Source organism: Calonectris borealis, chromosome 8 (genome assembly GCF_964195595.1).
Source record: "Calonectris borealis chromosome 8, bCalBor7.hap1.2, whole genome shotgun sequence".
NCBI classification, from domain to species: domain Eukaryota; kingdom Metazoa; phylum Chordata; class Aves; order Procellariiformes; family Procellariidae; genus Calonectris; species Calonectris borealis.
The window spans coordinates 22,766,927-22,785,006 of record NC_134319.1 but is presented as its reverse complement, the minus strand read 5'-3'; the positions used below and the strand labels follow the sequence as shown (position 1 = coordinate 22,785,006).

Here is an 18,080-nt window from a genome sequence, read left to right as displayed (position 1 = left end):
TCTCTCTTGACTGAAAATGCACAGAACACTAACAATACACCAGGTTCCTATCTTAATAGACTGATGAAATGTCATAATGGTTTTCTGTGTTGGAAATCATGTTTTTAGTCAGATGACAGACAGCTATAAACAACAGTTTAAATTATCTTAATGAAATTATGAAATGTGGAAGAGCAGACAAAAATGTCAAATAGGTTCATGTAACAAAAACTGAGGACAAGTTTGTTTCTGTATGAGTTCTTTTGTCTTCTCAGTTCTGCATAAAATGTATCAGGCAATACGTCCAAACTTGAAGTGTAATGATCATAAAAATCACCATGGTAGCTGGGGTGGTGAGGGTGGGGAGCCATGCATTAATTTAAAATTATTGCTATTGAGATCTTTCCTGTCAGTTAAAATTTACCAGACACTCCAACAACTCAAGTGTAGGAAGGTAAGATAAATAATAATTAGCAGTCTTCCTCTGTAGAAGCACCATCTGTGCCATGCCAGCAATCACAGCCCGTTAGAAAGAGCATTTAGCTGCTTTGCGCTTGGTGCAGCATTGGCACTGTTTGATAATGAATGCACCCCCTTTGTTTAGCAATCATGATTCATTGTATTTGTAATTTATCGATCACAGTGTTTTTAGCCCTGCTAATTCATGTTGCAGCTGCATTTCTAGATTATGCAGAGACCATATTTCTCAAATACAAACTACCACACTCAACCCTTTTCAGTTTCTTAGGTAGGGTAGATTATCATCCATAAGGGAACTTGAGTAAATGGAATTTTCAAGCAGTAAAGACAATGGGCATGTAAATTAATTCACGTAAGAAAAAAAAGTCCTGTTTCTAAAATGTTCCTGAGTTTATTTATATACCTGCTAATCGTTTTTCTAGTTATCGCTGCAAACTGCGATCCACCCAACCGATTACAACCTACACAAAGGGGTATATGCATCAGAGATTATTATTGGAACAGTAGTGATTTAAATTATTCTTCCTGTTTTAGAGAGTCAGCAATTGGACTACACTGCCCAGGGCTTTTTAGCTTCTCTGTCTTTTGAAGAGATAAAACTAAGTCCTTTACCACTTACAGGTCTTAAAAATACCAAAGAGAACAACTTGTAGATAACCACAACAAATGACCAAAGTCCACTGTGGGTAATTTAATTCATTTTGCATTACCTTTGATAGAAAGCCCGAACTATCTCTGTTGGCCAAAAGGTTCATACAGTAGTGCAGATGTTCAGTTCCACCCTGGAGAAAGCTTAATTTCAGAAGCAAATGAATGATCTTAATATACTTCTATGTAAATAGTTACAAAATGTAAATTTCCAGGAATTAAAATAAAACTGGTGGCGTTGCTCAAGGTATGTGCCAATAGTAGTAGATGGTGAAATATATCAGGCTATAAAAAATTCGGGCTAAATTCAGCTCTAGTATAAAAAATTGCTATTAGGTCAAGCTCTGGTCTAAAGCCCTGAGCTCACAAAGCATACAGGTAGATGCTTGACTGGAAGAACAGTTCTTGTCTGTAAAATTAAGAATGTGTTTTAGTGCTTTACTTCTAAGGGCCTGCATTTTTTTGTCTATTGTTATGAAGTAAAAAGCAGTAAATAAATGGAAGTGATTGAATTTTTCTTGTTGCTCGTCCTTAGAACATTTTTTTTAATTTCTACATAACAAACTGCTTGTTGCATTAAAGAACACATGAGTCTTAGGGAGTAAGTTTTATAGATTCAGAAAATCACCTTATATTTGATCATAGTCCCTTTTTTTTCCCTTTGCTTTAAGCTGCTCATTGCTTGGCAAGAAATATCTACTTGTAATAAAGACATTTCCCAGGCTAAAAATTAACCTTGTAGGAAAACAGTTGGTCCATTATGTGAGTGCCTCTTTTCTAAGCTAAGTGCATATATTAGAGAACCATTTTCAAAGAGTACATTAGATTGTACATACTGCTTCTGTTCATAACTGAAGCTATGAATATTAATTCCCTGACCTGAAAATCAGCCTTTGATGTTCTGGAGGAGAAAAATGTCTTTTTATTTTTCACTGGAACCGTAAGAAAATGAAAGATGGGTGACATCAGCAATAGGTAGTCACAGTGCTGCTGCGACTCCTGTTTTGTGGCCTTCCCCTGAACCTTATCCCATCTCTCATCCTCCTGCAGTACCGAGTTCTATCTGCTTAGTCAAAAAGAACTTTTGTAGAGCAATAGCAGGAAACCCGGTACCAAGAGCTATTTGTAGTCAGTGTCATTATTTCATTTCTTACAACCTCTAGTCGTGATTTTTTTTTTTCCTTTCATATTTACTGGATAATATTAAGTCATGTATCGATTTTTGGCTGTCCAAATGTAATCAAAAGGCTTACAGAGCCTATCCCTGACTTAGAGAATAAAGAAGTATATGCCATTCTGTGCACTGTAGAACGACAGGCCCTTTTGGAATCAGTGGATAAACTACAGTGAATAGATAGAAGCCAATGCAAAGCAAGTTTCAAACTGTTATTGTATATATAAATTATTATTGTTCTTTTCCTTTTACTTTTATATCCTGTTTTGATTTTTTCCAAGCTATTTATTTGTTTTTAACCTCATCATATCAGAGGTGTTATATATTCTTTTAGATATTCTAAAATCCCAGAAAATTTTATAAAGGGAAAAAGCTGATATGACAGATTGGGATTTTTATCCTGTGAATAAAATGTCAAGAAAGAAATGTAACGTCCTTTTGTTAGCATTTACTAATTATTAATACAGTGGAAATTACACACTCAGAATTTTTTTCACTGGTAATATTTTAGAAGACTGAGATTATGAGCTCAGTCTCCATCTTTTACAGGGACCTCCTGGAGCAACTGGTGCTGAAGGCAGACAAGGTGAAAAAGGTGCAAAGGTAATACGTTCCAGATTTTTTTCAGGAGCATGGAAATGTAAACTATATATAAATGAAAAGTAAATTGCTTATCATGCACTGTGTGTGAAACTTATCAAAGTAATAATAGGTAAACTGTAAAATCCAAATTCAGACCCAGAATTAGTAGCAATACATAACGGAGTACATGGTGGACTCTCACCGGTGCAGGCCCAACTTAGCTCACCCCTGCGGAAAAGGAAGATGAGCATGCTTTGTTGACACCGCATCTTTATATGAAGCTATCAAAATTTTGTTCAGAAAACCATCCTGCGCAGAACACTGTTTTAGAGTAGCTTTTAAAAAATGGAGTGGGGAAACTCTGCTCTCACTTTGCAGCTTGCGTATCATACAGTGCCAAGCTTAGTCAGCTCTGCCTCTTTGACCTGTTGCTTATGTTCTTTCTAGGGTGAACCTGGTGCAGAAGGGGCTCCTGGAAAAACAGGTCCAGTTGGTCCACAGGGACCTGCAGGAAAACCTGGCCCAGAGGGTCTCCGGGGCATTCCTGGCCCAGTGGTAAGTAAGCAGAGCATATAATAATATTTTAAATGTTGCATTTCTTGATATCCTCTGGTAAAGCAAACTTTATGTTTTTTCTAGGGAGAACAAGGTCTACCTGGAGCGCCAGGTCAGGATGGCCCTCCTGGGCCTCTGGTGAGTACCCTTCCTTTCAGTGCCAAAACAGAAAAAGCACCCTTTAAAATATACCATTAATGTGTCTGTGCATTTACAGAAAAATGATTGTACAAGTCAGTTCTTAGCACAAAGTCACTATTTTTCTATGCTGGTAAAATCTGATACACGACTGCCTTCATTTTACTTTAGTAGGCAGCTGTGCTGAACTGCTGTACTCAGTAAAAAGTGGAATAAGGTAGTGTAAAACCAAATTCTTGAAATCCCCTGAATAGAATTAAAAATAAAAATAAAATGAATGAAGCTTGCAATCAAAAAATCTACTTCCGTCCCTACATCAGCAAAGCTTAATATCTTAAACCATTTTGTTTCCTTAGCAGTGGTAAATTTTGTACATCCATTGATTTTAATGACTGCTAGTTTAGGAAAACATTATTCATAGGGTAAAAGTTTAGATCAGATCTATTCCTTAGAGAAAGAAAAAATAAATCAGAAGTAGGGCCAAAAGGGGACTTCTACCAAAGAAGAAAAAAAGCTAGTTTTATAAAAATGAAGAGCAGCATCATGTCTGTTGTTCACTGGGGCATTCCCAGGAAATATAATCCATGACCGAAGTGTTTAAAAGGGTCTGAATGAACCAAGCTCCTAGTTTCTAGGGCATCTAAGGCATACTACAGTTCTGCTCTGCGTTAATAATATGATTAAAGCAAGGGAACCGTATAGATGACATATTATCAAATTATATCATTGCTTCTATTTACACTTGTTATTTTAGTGCATTTTTTCTAACAAGCTGAAAAAACAACACTGTGAGCACAAATTGCACAATATTGGTGTTCTTATTCAGCATTATGTGCAGAAATTCAAATCTAAACTATATGGCCAGCAGGTTAATTCTTCACATGTCAAGCAAAGGTGATCCAATTTAGTGGAAAGATCTCATATCCCTTGCTCTCCAAACTCACTGAAGTAGAGTTCCACTCTATTATCACAGCTGAGTGACACATTGGGAATAAAAAGCTTCGAAACAGAACATGGACTGTTACAGTTTGGTGGAAAAAAAATAAACAAGTGTTACAGTCTCAAGGCATTTTACAGTTTGCAAGCAGTGTTATCACATCCTAAGTAAAATCCACTCGGTTATTTTGGCCAGAAGAATAACTATGCCAATATATAAAAGCAGGTTACTTTAGGAGAATAGGACAACAAGGAGCTATCCTTCAGAAATGATGCGGTTCTTCAAGGGGAAAAGGAAGGCTGTGAGTAGGAAGGGTAGGAAGGAAATCCTCTGTTCCTTTTCCTATACAGATTTAGAGGATACAAAGGATACAGGTCCTTGGGTAGCCCTAATACTGAAAGTTTTTGCGCTTAAGCTATATACATGAACTCAAAATCTTTCCAAAGAGCATTCCTGCCTCCCCAGTGAGAACTCAGGGTCTGAACATCAGCTATAAAATTCCCGTATCAGACTTCTGCAGTATATAAAAATGAAAGTGGAAAAAATGGGGAATTTAAACTGAAATGCTGCATAAATTAAGACTTTTACCCTAAACCAATCTTTCATGTTCATGTGCACATGTGAACATGAGCAATTGCCTTTTCTTTCATTGACTAAAACACTTTCATGGGTGAAAGTATTTGGATAACTATTTGCATTTCCAAAAAAGTTCCAAACACAGAACTTCTTAACCTATAAGCAAAGAGTTTCAGAACATATATTTTTACGCCCCACACACTAGAAAGATTTTTTTCTTTTTTTTTTTTTTCCCTCCCATGAACAGTGATCTGGTGCATAGGTGTATCTATCGATCACTTCTGTGTATATAATTATAGATGGTATTACAATGGCACCTACATGATTTCTTTTTTCTCTGTCCATTAGAAAACAATAAATAGCAAATAATGTGCTCATTACAGCTCTTTGTTGCCCTTCATTTTAACATTCTAATTTTGTCTAAAGTCTCATGGATAACATATTGCTTGTAAGTCAGAGGTTGGGACCAACGAATTAGAAGCTGCAAGGAAAAGGACTCCCCTGTGCGAAGCCCATTGTAAAAACCTCCTCTCCAATGAGCTTATGATGGGATCACCACCATAGTTTTTAAATGATGTGCCCAATTTACAAATAAAATGCATGGGGGACAAATCAGGGAACTGAAAAGTGATCTCCTCAGTTACAATTCCGTGACGAAATCTAAAAGCCAATGAACAATTATTCAGCCATAATAAGCATCCCTTTCTCACATGTCAGTCACCAGAAGCCTCCAAATACATCATCAAAAGATCTCTCTTCCAACATTTGAGAGCTCAAATAATTCAAATCTGAAGCTGAGTGTATTAATGAACTATATACTCCCAAATGCACAGGCTTCCTGTCAGCCCAACAAGAACCTGCAGTATTGCTGTAACTTAAACTTTATTTTGTATTTCAAGAAAGTAAAGTTTATATGTAAAAGTTGCTGAGGTTAGGTCTCCCTCCTTACCCTCCCTCCCTCCGCAGTAGATTGCTATCAGGAGAAGAATATGAAATCAGATTTGCAGTAGAGCACAACACACTGCAGGTGAAAATGTCTGATTCTGTATTCCAAAAGCTTAAAAATTTCATTCATGAATTATGTATTTGCCTAGACTTTTGCATCTAATGATATCCTGAAGTAAAGATGGAAAGGATACGCACGAAATAATATTTTGTACATGAAGTGTTATGGCACTTTTGAATCTGTGCCAGGTTGAAAAGGTCACTTATTACTGCTATCCATATCATAACTTCACAGATGTCCCCTACCAGCAGGAGACTAGCAGTGATGAGATACTGACTTAGTCTAGCAGCTCTTCGCCTAATGCATACATGTTCAGTGTGAGATTAATAGCCTCTAAGAAATGAATGCCTTTTCTCTGCTTGCATATGTACTGCATGGCCTGAATTTTTCACCTTATTCTGTACAAATTACACAAAACCAGCACTGCCATTCTTATGAACCTCAGAAGATTTCTCAAATCACTCAAAATTCTTCTAAAATTATAAATAAGGATTAAAATAATTAAAAAAAAAGCTGGAGAAAAAAAAAAAAGATTTTAACAAGCTTCGTATATAATCTTTTTCTGTGCCATCTATCCGGCTATATTTTTGACTATTGGTAAAATAGTAGCTTTAATGGATTGCTCTTATGACCCCAATAAAGATAAAAAAAGCACTGTCAGGGAAAAGAAGCTTGTGTAAAGTTATAACACGATTATTCAGTGTTTTTTGAAAGAAAGTGTGCAGAAAGTAAGACCTATCCATGTGAATGTGTTTATCCTTCGCAGTAGATTCCCAGGTAGCAAGACTGCAATGGAGTTTTCCAATAGATTCTCTAAGCATCAGCTTACATTGGAACTACCTGAAAAAAAAGGAGTGTTTTGGATTGTCCCCTCCCCACACCCACCCCAAAAATATGGAAGGGCTTCTAGAATGATTCTGTTGACCCTATGTTGGTTGTTCACAGCTCTGCCTCCTGCCCCAGCATATTTCTGTTTACAGAAATCTAGCTGCATGGAGTAATGTTTAGGGACAACTGCAAATAAAACTTAGAATAAAAAGCATTTTTTATTCAGTTTCATAAAGTAACATCTGTCTTTACTGTGCTGCAGAAAGGACGGCTTGTAAATACAAATTAAAAATTGTAAGTTGCTTATATGATATGAACCATGTAAGTACCTAAAAACAGTTTAACACCCCTATAAGGTAGGGGTATTATCCCTATCCAACAAATGAGGAGTGGAGGCCCAAAGAGACTAAGGCAGTTCCTAAAAGCATTTAGGATTGCCCAGACTAGTATTGCAAAACCTAAGTAATTTCTGTAACTAATCACATTTACAAAAGTGACAAAGCTTGTACATGTCAGTGGAGCTAGCACACCTAGATCACCTTAAGTAAGCTTGCAATGTTGAGCAGAAAAGACTTGAATATTTAGAAAATATAGATTTAAATGTATTATTCATGGTCATAAAGGAATTTCAGGTGGCAAGTCAAGGAAACCATAATCCTAAGACAACACCCCAAGTGCTGAAACAAAATATGAGGTAGTTCTCCAAGAAAACAATATTGAGGAGCAGTTATTATAGGCATTATAAGCATTTATATTCTGCAAAAATCTTACTGAGCTGTAGTAAACTGGGAGAAAATAAATTAAGAGGATACTTTCCACTGTCTTATGAAAGAAAGGGCTAAAACAAGCAACTAAAATAAGGTACAACAGTTAAGGTGGAAGTAATAACTGAAAGCATGTAATGTAACCACAAGCAAAATTAGGCTAATCAACAAAAAGTTATTTGAATATTTTTTTAAATATCACTTGCTTCACTGGATGCTTTCAGTGCTGTTTAAGAATTTAGTTGACCCTCTGCTTCATAGATTTCTAATCATACAATCCTTTATAGATTTCTAATTATGGAGTGATTTAAACGCTACAGTGGCATCATTATGCCTTTTTAAACATACATTTCAACTTTATCTTGGGCCCTAAATCACATGCCATTAATTACAACCATCAACCACTGAATGACTCTGTACTTTGACTTACACTGCTTTTAATAATATTTCAAGAAAACATGATCTGTGCGGTATGTTAAAACTTATTTTAACCTTACTTCCCCTGATTTATTTAGGGTCCACCTGGCTTGCCTGGCCTGAAAGGAGACCCAGGTTCCAAAGGAGAGAAGGTATACTTTATTCGTTGTTTGTGCCTTTGTAATTTTGATCCAGTCTAAAAGTCTGTATAAAATTAGCAGGAAGAAACACTAGGGGTTTTGTATCAGAAAGCAAGACAACTTACTGTGTCTATCAGTCAGCTTCCCATACCCTTGAGAGTTATGAAGTTTTAAGGCACATCTGATATCCTGGAGATACATAGAAAGAAAAAGATTACTGCCTGTGTGGTAATCAATTGACCAGGTGATTCTTCCTTGCAATGAAAATCCCAAAGACACTGATGTAAAGAGAACTGTTCTACAAAAACAAAATAAGTAGAAATAAGCATTCAAGATTTTTATTTTAAGACAACAAAATGTAAATATTTAACAGCTATAATACTTTCTTTTGAAATAATGGATTGAGACATCCAGGATAGTATTTTCTACATCCAGGATAGTATTTTCTAATGCAGTCCCTACAATTTATTGATTGCTTGTGTATCAGAGAAAAACTGTATAGAGAAAGGGATACAAATATGATTATATCTTGTGAATTTCAGGGTTTTTTTATGTGCTTGGATCAGCTGTTTATACAGCTATATTACACTTGGGAAAAAATGTGCAACTCTGTAATATGCTTATAGCATCTAAATGTGAAAGTTGGTATGAAATTTGTACCCACAGGTGTTGTTATTGCTGTATCAGTTTCAGTAAGGACTATGTTGCACTTAGATCTCTTCCACTGAATAAGCAGTCAGAGCTTGCAAATAATCTCCAAGTCTAAAGGCCAACTAATAATAATGAACATGCTTTCAGAATAATTTGTTTTCAGGTTAATTGTTGTCTAGCAACAGTGATGACATTTGAAAGCTCCAATTTGTGTGTTTGCAAAGCACATTTACTTAATATATACATTGAGTTTTAACTATATTTTCTTCTATCTTGTTTAGGGTCATCCTGGTTTGATTGGCCTGATTGGACCTCCAGGAGAACAGGGTGAAAAGGGTGATAGGGGTCTTCCTGGCCCACAGGGATCTCCTGGAGCCAAGGGTGATGCAGTGAGTAAAACATACTTGTGTTTTCATTCAAGTTCTGTGCAAGCAAAGAGTATGTATTCCAGTCTTTCTTTCGAGAGACATAAAGTTGCTATAAACACGTAACACCCAGAGCCTCCTGCTAGAGGTTAAAACTTTCCTAGGCATTGTACAAACACAGTGACGTTAAACAGCTTAAAACGAGATCATAGAGTGTTTCAGAAGATGAAGGAAACACATACACCTAAGTTAGGGACGAGATAAAACTAGCAGCACCAATCTCATCATGTTTATTAACTTCCTTTCTCCTAGTTATTAAGCCATGTTTTAAGGCACTATGTAAAAAGTGAGGTTTCCAAGACAAACTGAAGGGGAACACAGTCGTGACTATAAGTACTGCAATGTAAACAACTCAAGCTGTCAGATAGTATTTTAAACGTATAAACTATTTTGGACTCTAACAAATGGCCTAAATCAAAACTTGTCAGGGTTGGACGCTTAGCAGGATTACCTTTTTCATAGATACGGATTTTTTTAATCCAGTCCAGTATGTAGAATACTTTAGTTCTGTACTTATTCTCTTCTTCTTTCTTAGGGAATTTCTGGTCCTGCTGGTCCTCTCGGACCCCCTGGTCCTCCTGGTTTACCTGTAAGTAATTTCATCCAGTCCTCCTGTTCAAAACACTCCCCTGTTGTGTGGCATATACTCCAACTATATTTATATGTTCTTGCCCGTAGGGTCCCCAAGGTCCAAAAGGTTCCAAAGGATCCAGCGTGAGTAATTCTCCTCCATATTTTTGGTTCTTTTACTTAACTTCTGTGTGTGTTTTTTTTTTACATTGTGTAGCACGGTCAACACTGCATTTCTTTCTTTGCTTTATAGGGTCCTGCTGGACAAAAGGGTGACAGTGGGTTACCCGGTCCACCTGGTCCTCCAGTAAGTAAGAACTCTTATTTAACATGCATGCACATTACACTGACACGATGATCCTATTTTGACACGAGTAGAAAACACCATTTGTGAACTTGCAGATAAGGAAAGTATTAATGATTGTTTGAAAATTCAGTTTTCAGGAAACACAGATCCACCAGACACAGAAATACATTGTCTGCACTGAAAAAGCCATTAGAAACTTAAAAAAAAAAAACCAAAAAAAACCCCCACAAACAAATAAATCCCCCCCCCGCAATAATTTTTTAATGTCTTATATTAAAGCGCAGGAAATGGAATGATTTTGGTTTCCCCCTGTTAATACTCTTCTGTTTCTACTATTTCTTTTTCATATCGTAACAATCTAAAATGAAAACAGTCCAAATCTGAATGAAGTGTTTCAATTTCTTGAAATTAAATATTGCTTTATAGACCCCAAGTGGAATCTTAAAGTTTTATCATAGGAAACATCCACCGTTTTCATTTGTCATAGGCTATGCCTGTGCTTGAGGGAATTGCCAGGGATAAAGAGACAATTGCAAGTCAGTTCAGCACACTTAACTTATGTGAGGGCAGCACACTCTTCCCCAAACAGCAATGTAGTGGGCGGAGTTTAGAGCACAACAATGGTTTGGCCTTCTACAATCATCTTTTTCTGCAAGTAAATCAAAGCACATAGGCATAAATCTGAAGAAAATAAGTGAAATAAAGAAATAAAGAATTTGAAGAAAGCCTATTCAAAGCATCTCCAAGTCACATTCTGTGGTCTTCCTCTGTGTATTTATGCAGCTGAAAAACAAACAGAAAAGATAACCATATATGTTGTTTTCCACTCAGGGCCCTCCAGGTGAGGTAATCCAGCCGCTGCCAATCCAGTCACCCAAAAAGACAAGAAGATCTCCTGACTACATGTTATCTGATGCTGGTGATAATATTCTGGATTATTCCGATGGCATGGAAGAGATCTTTGGTTCACTGAATTCACTGAAGCAAGACATTGAGCATATGAAGTATCCAATGGGCACTCAAAATAACCCAGCCCGAACTTGCAAAGACTTGCAACTCTGCCACCCAGACTTCCCAGATGGTATGTTAATATTGCATGACAAAGACAAACGAGGCTGAAGTTATGATCTGCTAAGATACTTTGGCAGAATAATTAATTAATGGTAGATGGTTAATATAGTTACCCAATAAATAGTCTCATTAAATCCATTTTTGCAGGTATAAAAGTTTATAAAATGTAAGTAAAAGATGTTGTCTTGGTAAAAGACAAAATTCTTTAAATACATAACCTAATCTGATTTTAGATTTAAAACTTCTAAAAGTGCTAAATAAAAAAACAGTTATTGTTTTGAAAGGTGGGCCTTGCATTTCCAGAACTATCCAAACAGGAGAGGGATGAAAGATTGATGCTATTTAGATCAATGGAAAGTAAAATCACAAATGTCAGCATGCTGGGATAGCTAATAGCTTCTTTTAAAAGAAACAAGAATTATTTTAGTAGATGTATACTTCAGCTTACCATAATAATAAAAAATAGCATTGGTATTATATAAGATTTAGTATTGATTATGACTCTCAAAAAATTTACTATTATTTTACCCTTAGAAACAGTAATTTATTCTACTGCATGACCACTGTTCTATATCATTCAGCAAATAGACATGCAAGTTTCTCTGATACTGTTTAATGCTACTAAGTACTAGCTTAATAAAACGCAGAGTAGTATGAACAAGACACTGTGTTCTGAAGAACTATCTTGATTTAATTATTTTTCATTGTTTTCTTCTTTTTTTCTAACGAAGCTTACCCCTCTGGAAAGGTTTAAATGAAAGCCAGCCTTCACAGAGTTTTCATCCTTTCATATTTTTTTCGATTGCAATGGATATTTTTCCCAGTTCAAAGCAATATTTTTCTGGTTTTAAATGGGAGGAAGAATAGATTTTGACAGTTAATGATATTTTACTGCTTTCACTCTAGCTAGATAAAAACAGATGGTTGCCCTGAGGAGTAGTTAAGCAGTGTATGTGCTATATGAAAAGTACGTATTTTACTATTCAGTACCTCTACAATAATGAATGGTTTTTATAGAACACAGTCACCTTCTTCATTTACCAGTATTTGCTTATTATTTGGCGCTTTCTTCATATCAAAGTAATCTTTTTTTGGTTAAAATAAAAGTAAATGCATTCATTAAAATACAGAATTTTCCAGGGACAAGATTTACAGGTAGGAAAGACTGTTCTCAGTAAACAGAGCCTGAATCAATAGAATTTTAAAATACCATAAATGCTTTGTCTATGCGCTGTATTCAGAAGACAGAACCGGTGAAAGGATTTGTCATGCCTCTTTAAAACCTTCACTATTTGCTTGAAACTGGATTAGAACAGTAGTGTCAGAAAATCATTGGCTGTCCTGCTGTGAAACTAGCTGGAGATAAGGACCCACATCACAGAAATCATCATTATAATTAAAATGGCAGATTTTAAAAAGCGCTGCTTTTTAATGGACCTTGGATTGACTGCAGCTCTCTCTCATCCCCTGCCTTCATTCACCCTAGCATTGTAGGGCCTAAATTCTCAATCATGCCAGTCTGGTAGGACTGCTGAAACTATGGGAAGCCTCATGCCAGTTTTAACTGTCTTTCCCACTATGTCACCTAACCAAGCATTAGTTAAGGTGTTTTTATCAACTAAAGCAGCCTGAAGTTTCACTAGTGTTGCAGCTTCATAACCCCATAGTAAAAAACATCTTTGCTTCAGGTATATCTCTCTCAATGGAAGCTTTAGGTACTTGTGCCAGCTACAACCTCACCAAGCCTTGGGTGATCACCTTGTTATGTAGATAGGTATGCAAATGACTCCAGATTTTGCCCTCTGACCTAAGCCATAGCTTATTTCTGCCTAAGACTGCCTCTGCTCTGTTTTTGAGAGTGCTATCACCACAGGCACAAATTATCCTTCTAGCTGAAATGGCCAAATTGTTGAGACCTGCAATGTGTGTTTCACACATAATGTCCTTCTTCCTCTAGATTGAGGTCTCTGCAGTTCCTCCAAAACCTCAGCAGTATCCTGCAATACATTCATGGTTTGAAGTAAAATTAAAAAGGACGCAGATAAAAATAGACTTTGATCCTGGTGTTATCTTTCATAAACAATAACAGCAAAAAAATCACAAGGCAGAAAAGAAAGGGTTGCTTTCTCATCATTCAGATAAAATAACTTTGCTACAAACTTTGGAGGACCATTAGGTAGCAGTAAAACCTGGATCTTCAAATACCATTTCTACTATATAAGGCAAATATTTTCTCATTTGTTTTAGGGGAATATTGGATTGATCCTAACCAGGGCTGTTCTGGAGACTCCTTCAAAGTATACTGCAATTTCACAGCAGGTGGGGAAACTTGCATCTACCCAGATAAGAAATCTGAAGGAGTAAGTACCAATCTGTGTTTTCAGTTGGCTGTAGACAGATCCTACTATGCTGTTGCAATGTTGAACTAAACAGGATAATTATACTGTCACATTTTCATATATCTGTCTTTCTGATTACATTGAAATTTGCATAAATCTGAATGAAGTGATAAAATGGTACATAGAGTTAACAAACAGCATTTTCACTCTTTAGCTTAGGTAGGGAATTGATGCACCTGCTTGCTAACCTTTCACTGCATTTCAGAATGCAAAATAGCTGTGCAGCCAGTTGAAGTGCATAATCTAGCGTTTGACACATAAAAGCTAAACTCTTACTGTGTTTCTCTTGTAGGTTCATTTATATCTATTCATTTATACCTATGCAAAGTAGATGTAAAACACTACGTATTAACAGTGTCCTCACTCATGTTATAAATTACCTCTGATGGGGCATATGGTGTAGAGGAAGGCTTTCTAAAAGCTTGCCTAAATGAGAGAGATCTACCAGCATCAACACCAGTGAAAACTTTAATTTAGACACTCTTCACAGGAACAATTTATACCAGCAGTTTACCTGAATCTTAACAGATGACAACAGTCTCCCTTAAATAGAACTAGCTCTCTTTATAAGCAATCACCTTGGATTCCATTTAAAGTCACTAATTTGAAGGCATTCTATACAAGAAAAACATCCTATTTTAGAGCTTTAATGAGGCTCAGCTGTCAGAAGGAAGAACCATTCTTTACTATCTGACGTGAAATTTGTCTCAGGTAACGTAAAACCTTCATATCTGTTAACATATGTTTTAAATACTCTATCTCTGCTGTTTTACCACACAGGTTAGAATTTCATCATGGCCAAAGGAGAATCCAGGATCTTGGTTTAGTGAATTTAAGCGAGGCAAACTTGTAAGTTGTCACCGCAACATAACAGTTATTCACAAATCAAGTACATATTATCAGTGATTAACAGATCCCAAGGAATTTTATAAATATTTAGCTAATAAAAAGACTTTTCAGCCCCAGTCTTCTTTCCCTAAATATCAGTGCAGCTTTATACGGCCTCTTGCCACTGAACAGCAGGAGCCCACTCTGTATTGTCCCACAATGATCCCAATGCATAGATGATGGTGAGGATCTGGCTTCTGGCAGACCACACATCACCACTGAACCTTAGTAAAGCAGCTGGAGCACAGATCCCCTGCCCCGTTCTAGGTAACTGCAAATATACTGAGTGTGCAAAGATGAGGCTGCAGGCTGACATAACTTTATAATTAACTAAAAACAAATTCCCAAAGAGATTCTGCTGTTTTACACTATATGGTAGGAGTAATTCTGTTTTCCCCATTAGAATGAAGGTAAAATGTGTAGCTCCTCATCCTAAATATATTCCTACAACATGAAAATCTATTTACTGAGTCATAGCTTTATTGAACTTTAGAAGACCATAAAATGTTATATCTTGGTTGATTTTTTATTAAGGACAGTTATGTGGTTCTTTTGCATTTTAACAAAGGAAATAGATAAATATTCATTTAACTTGTAAATATTCCACGTAACTTCCTATATTTTCCAGCTTTCCTATTTGGACGTTGAAGGCAATTCCATTAATATGGTCCAAATGACATTCCTTAAACTACTGAGTGCCTCTGCCAGACAAAATTTCACTTACAACTGTCATCAGTCCGTAGCTTGGCATGATGCATCATCTGACAGCTACGACAAAGCGCTAAGGTTCTTAGGATCGAATGATGAAGAAATGTCTTATGACAACAATCCTTACATCAAAGCTCTTCACGACGGCTGTGCAGTAAGTAGAGGTTCAGAAGAGTCTTTACGAAACCAACCTGTCAATTAAAGTAGAAATCAAACAAATTCACTTTTTCACAGCTTTCTTCTGAGAAAAGCTTTCTAAACACGTTATTTTTAATAGACTGCCTTTTAGTAGATTTTTAGCTACAGTTCACTAGTCCCTTATTTAATTTTCATACAGGTACCAAAAAAAAAACCATAAGCCAAGCAACAGAAATGGAACAAACCTGGCATGGATACAGGCTGTCAGCACCAATGTGCTGAAACTAGACTATCTGCTAGTATGAGCACAGAATAAGAGAAGAACAGAAGCAAAAAAGCATAATCAGGGGAGGCAACCCATCAGCAGAATATATTTATACTCAAAATCAAGGCATACGTAGACAGAATACTTAGTGAAAACAGTAAAAACATGTATGAACTAAGCCATACGTATGTACCCAAACATAGTGAATTAATTGCATAGTTTGATATGTGACTTTGTATTTCCTTTCCTCATTTTTTGATAGTCAAAGCCAGGCGAAGTTTGTGGATTGTACCTTTCAGAATCCTCTCTTAGCTCGGCTAAAATCCCTGGAGCTGTCCAAACATGCATCAGCTCTCTGACTACCTCTCCAGCAGGGTCTTTGTAGGCATAGCAACTGTTACCTCTTTTCAGAAACAGAATGATTTGCACCGAACACTTTGAAACAAAGACATCAAAGGAGCAAGTGACAGTTGAAGCCTCGTTAATTACTTTGGGTTTTGATATGGGAGCATTTTGAAGGCAGTTCCTGAGAAGTCAGTGATAGAGAATCAGAGACCCAAAAGTGCCAGGATACATACCTGGCTCTGAGACAGAGATGTAGCTCAGGTAGATGCAGAATCTCCTCCCCTCAGTAATGAGATTCTAATACATAACTGCATCATGTCAGCCCTTCTGTATGTCCTGTATATTTATTTTGCTTTTGTTATCCACAGTGGGTGAGTGTAGAACTCCAGAGAGGGCTGGAAGTGATTAGGGTGCAACCCCATCACTAAACTGAGAACACTTAGACCTACCAATTTGGATGCTCATCTAAACTCCAAGACCCTGGCATAGCTGAAAGGGGTCTCAGCAAGATATAACAAACCATCTGAACGAAGTGCAGTCCTATAACTAACATGAAGACTTGGCGGGATGATATTTAGAAAAGGGAGAGAGCTCTCTCCTAACGAAGGAGAGCGCCTTTATAAGGAAGTAAGGGTGTGCCTTCAAACCTGGTTTCTAAGTGCATCAGTTGGCAGTCCTGTCAGACTGCCTTCTTTCATGTCCAAACAACTGCTGTAATATTTTGTGAGACGGTTACAGTCTTTCTTCTTAGAAGTGGATCTTTCTTCTGTCTTTCAGAACTAATTAGTGATTTCTTCACAAGGAAGACATGCACACTGCTATGAGAATATTGTTATTATTTATTAAATAGTATAGATGCGAACTCAGAATTCTCTAAGAAACATTAAATGTCTTAGATAATTTTTCATTTGTAGGCCTGTTCTAGTAAGTCAAAAAGCTATGGGCCAATCTCTTTCTAAAATCAAAAACATTCCATGTCACATAAAATAAAATCCTAAGAAAACATAAATTTTAGAGTTTGTAGTATCTTGTGCATGAGGGGGCAATAATTTATAAATTCTACACTTCAGAGATAACCTGTGAAGATCTACAGCACATGCTTGCTGCTCTGATATATAACCATGTTTTTTTGCTTCTTTTTTAACAGTCAAGAAAGGGCTATGCAAAGACGGTGATCGAAATCAACACACCCAAAATAGACCAAGTGCCTATAGTTGATGTGATGATCAATGACTTTGGTGATCAGAACCAGAAGTTTGGATTTGAGGTCGGTCCTGTCTGCTTCCTTGGTTAAGCTTAAGACAAAATCAGATCAACAAAAATGTTGCACTTTGGTGCTACCAACCCACTTCATGCCACATGCAAGTTTTGAATGAGGATGGCATAGAAAATATGTCTTGCTGTGTACGTATGTCTTATCTAGAAAGTAATTGTTGCCCTTGTAGGGCCAGAATCACATGACTTAAACTTATTTTGCAAAGATGCTGTGGCACAGACAGACAACATAGGGCTCACTTTAGGAACACCCCCCCTTTGGATTCCTTTGGTGCTGTAAAAAAACGAATGACATGGTGCTCCTTCCATTACAACAAAGAGGTGTTAAGAAAGTGTTTAATAAACTGTAATTATTCTATGTACAGTACTATACTGTTATTTCTCTGTCCATTTCCAAAACTTGCATGTGTCTCTGAATTAAATCTGGCTCTTATTTTATAATCACAAAACTAAATTGTCAATACTGTGTATGTATTCTGAAAAAGTAAAGCTGTAATTGCCAGTGAAGCCAACTCCATTTCTGATTATTAATAAAATCCCTTTGTATATATTGTTGTTGAAGAGCTTTGTTATTTGAAGTCGCCAACAAAACTTAAGGTGACAAAACTGGAAGATCTTGAGCAGCATACTCAAACAACTCTTTTCTGCTGATATCACTCTGTGGTGATGAATTTCAATAGTGAAAGCACCTTCAAAGATGCTGTGTTCCATGGTGCTATACCTCAGACTTTTTCTTTTCTAATTCCAGAATTTCATAAGATGCATGTATATACCTAAAATAAACAGGTTTATATTTTTGGGTGGGGAAAACGTG

The 18,080-nt window shown here is 36.6% G+C and overlaps 1 protein-coding gene across 2 annotated transcripts in view; it reads left to right on the top strand.

Annotated features, from left to right (window-relative positions):
* COL11A1 (collagen type XI alpha 1 chain) overlaps positions 1-17,814 on the top strand; it is a 165,482-nt gene extending 147,668 nt beyond the window's left edge. For both annotated transcript variants that reach the window (XM_075156450.1, XM_075156448.1), the window contains 13 exons: positions 2,831-2,884; positions 3,311-3,418; positions 3,503-3,556; positions 8,183-8,236; positions 9,157-9,264; positions 9,836-9,889; positions 9,979-10,014; positions 10,124-10,177; positions 11,009-11,258; positions 13,496-13,608; positions 14,428-14,496; positions 15,164-15,397; positions 17,139-17,814. In XM_075156450.1, the coding sequence (XP_075012551.1) occupies positions 2,831-2,884; positions 3,311-3,418; positions 3,503-3,556; positions 8,183-8,236; positions 9,157-9,264; positions 9,836-9,889; positions 9,979-10,014; positions 10,124-10,177; positions 11,009-11,258; positions 13,496-13,608; positions 14,428-14,496; positions 15,164-15,397; positions 17,139-17,285 (1,335 nt within the window). In that variant the 3' untranslated portion in view covers positions 17,286-17,814. The remainder of the gene's footprint in view (positions 1-2,830; positions 2,885-3,310; positions 3,419-3,502; positions 3,557-8,182; positions 8,237-9,156; positions 9,265-9,835; positions 9,890-9,978; positions 10,015-10,123; positions 10,178-11,008; positions 11,259-13,495; positions 13,609-14,427; positions 14,497-15,163; positions 15,398-17,138) is intronic.
* The last annotated feature ends 266 nt before the right edge of the window (positions 17,815-18,080 follow it).